At 31.9% G+C, this 2721-nt stretch overlaps 1 protein-coding gene across 1 annotated transcript; it reads left to right on the top strand.

Moving 5' to 3' along the window:
* Positions 1-822: 822 nt before the first annotated feature.
* Positions 823-1179, top strand: LOTGIDRAFT_146002 (hypothetical protein; the record flags this gene model as incomplete). Its single annotated transcript, XM_009063708.1, has 1 exon — positions 823-1179. A coding segment is annotated over one exon (357 nt), but the record flags the coding sequence as incomplete, so codon positions are not given.
* Between the last annotated feature and the right edge of the window lie 1542 nt (positions 1180-2721).

Here is a 2721-nt window from a genome sequence, read left to right as displayed (position 1 = left end):
AAATAAGTGATAATTGACGTTTAAGAGCATTTTAGGTTCATAGCCATGAATAAAAATCTAACGCAAACAAATACGCAAGGCTTACTTACCTGATTATAATAATTAAAAAGCTTCTTGGAAGATTTCTGCTTACATGCAAACTTTTTTTCGAGATAATATACCATAACATAGTGAAATCATTCTGTTTGTCTGTGGAAGGTATATAGAACTATATTTCAATATTTCTAGAGAAAGATAATATACCATAACATAGTGAAAACATTCTGTTTGTCTGTGGAAGGTATATAGAACTATATTTCACTATTTCTAGTGAAGATAATATACCATAACATAGTGAAAATATTCTGTTTGTCTGTGGAAGGTATATAGAACTATATTTCAATATTTCTAGAGAAAGATAATATACCATAACATAGTGAAAATATTCTGTTTGTCTGTGGAAGGTATATAGAACTATATTTCAATATTTCTAGAGAAAGATAATATACCATAACATAGTGAAAACATTCTGTTTGTCTGTGGAAGGTATATAGAACTATATTTCAATATTTCTAGAGAAAGATAATATACCATAACATAGTGAAAACATTCTGTTTGTCTGTGGAAGGTATATAGAACTATATTTCAATATTTCTAGAGAAAGATAATATACCATAACATAGTGAAAACATTCTGTTTGTCTGTGGAAGGTATATAGAACTATATTTCAATATTTCTAGTGAAGATAATATACCATAACATAGTGAAATCATTCTGTTTGTCTGTGGAAGGTATATAGAACTATATTTCAATATATATAAGACAAATTTTGAAGAATTTAGCATGGCGGCTGCTTTACCAAATAATCCCGACCTAGAATGTTCCATTTGTTTCGAAAGTTTTAAAACCCCCAAAATTTTATCCTGTGGACATTCGTTTTGTCTCGAGTGTTTGGTGAGATATATTGATGGCAGAAAGAGGATATTTCCATGTCCACTCTGTAAACAGGATGTTAAAATTCCACAAGGTGGTGTCCTCAAGTTTATTACAAATTTCTCTTTACAAACCTCAACGAAAACTCCAAAAACAACCCAACCATCAAAAAAACATAATTGTCCAAATCACAGTAAGAAGGAGGTAGAATATTATTGTCAAACTTGTAATTTAGGATTGTGTTCTAAATGTATCTTTAAAGATCATAACGACCATGAAACAATAGATTTAGAATGTGATACTACAAGAGAAATGGTAGTCGAAGAACTTTCAATTTCTGAGCAAATCATTAAAAACAAAATTATAGATTTGGAAACAACCCATACATTTTTGTTAGAAACATCAGAAAAACTAAAATCTTTTTGTGATGTAACATGTACCAAAATCAACCAAAAAACTATGAAAATTATTGGTGAATTGAAAGAAAATTGTGAGAAAAGACGAAAAGAAGTTCAAAATCATTTTAACAAGAATGAATTACATCTGACAGAAGCCAGACAGAAAGTTATGAACCAGATAATAAATATCAAGTCTGATTTAGATATATCCTGTCCTACAACAGAGGAACCATCTTTAACTCTAATATATTCACTGACTAAACTCCAAGATTTACAGAAACTCTGTGAAAACATGAAGACTGATATACCTCCAGTAACGTATTTAGAATGGAGAGAGGAGAGTGTAAAAGTTTGTGATATTTTGGGATCATCCGTAACTAAATCACTATGTCAATCCAGACAGGATAGTGGACCTATATCAACTAACATTAAATCACAATATCAATCTAGAGAGGATAGTGGTCCTATACCAACTGTAACTAAACCACTATATCAATCTACAGAGGGTAGTGTATTCCAATTTAACTATAAAAATATTGCGAGATTTGCTAGGTGTTACAGTGAAGATATAGGTAACAATGGTGGTTTGATATGGAGCTGTATGGTATACAGGAGTTTAAATAATACGATGTGTTTTAATATTGACGTTCTGTCACAAGTTGATTATTGTAAAATAGAATATACATTAACTATTCTCAATAAAGATAAAGATAAGAATGTGACCAGTGGAACAAAGATTGCGATATTTACACCACGCGTCTTAGATAAATCTGATTTGACAATACCGTTGCGTATATTAACTGGTCCATCTACCGGATTTGTTGATTTTGCGGGAGAGTTCCAAGTAAGATTAGATATACTACAAGTCCTTGATATTAAATATAAATAATGGTTAAACATGAACAATCACCACCAGTACTAGTTATCTCGTACTCTGGTACTACAGTGATTTCGTGATTTACATTTTGCATTGTTAAATTTTATAAGCAATTAGTGACAAGGATGACCGAGCTATTAGATTTCGGGGAAGGGAGGGTTTGATTCTCCCAAATGTACAGGCCTAAGGGTGGAGCAGACACTATCATTTTCTGCTTATAGACATGGGGGAATTTCTCTTGAAGGCTCTTACTATTTGAAGTCAAGTCAATCGTGAACACAATTATAAAACAGGTCACATTTACTTGGCAAAGGACCAAGAGTCCAATATTTGGAGTCCATTATTAATGTCAATATTGGACTCATGGCCATTTGCCAGTCCCATGATGTTGCATAATGGTACACCGAGATCAAAGAGTGACGTCACATCTGTATTTTAAATTTAGTTATTAGTTGGTCATTATTAACTTCAAGGCAGGTGACTGAAGCATACATTTGGTTGAATAAGTGGAAGTTTGGAAATTCACTTGTGAAG

Source organism: Lottia gigantea (genome assembly GCF_000327385.1).
Source record: "Lottia gigantea unplaced genomic scaffold LOTGIsca_596, whole genome shotgun sequence".
NCBI lineage: Eukaryota > Metazoa > Mollusca > Gastropoda > Lottiidae > Lottia > Lottia gigantea.
The sequence above is the reverse complement of the archived record's forward strand: the minus strand, read 5'-3'. Positions and strand labels throughout refer to the sequence as shown.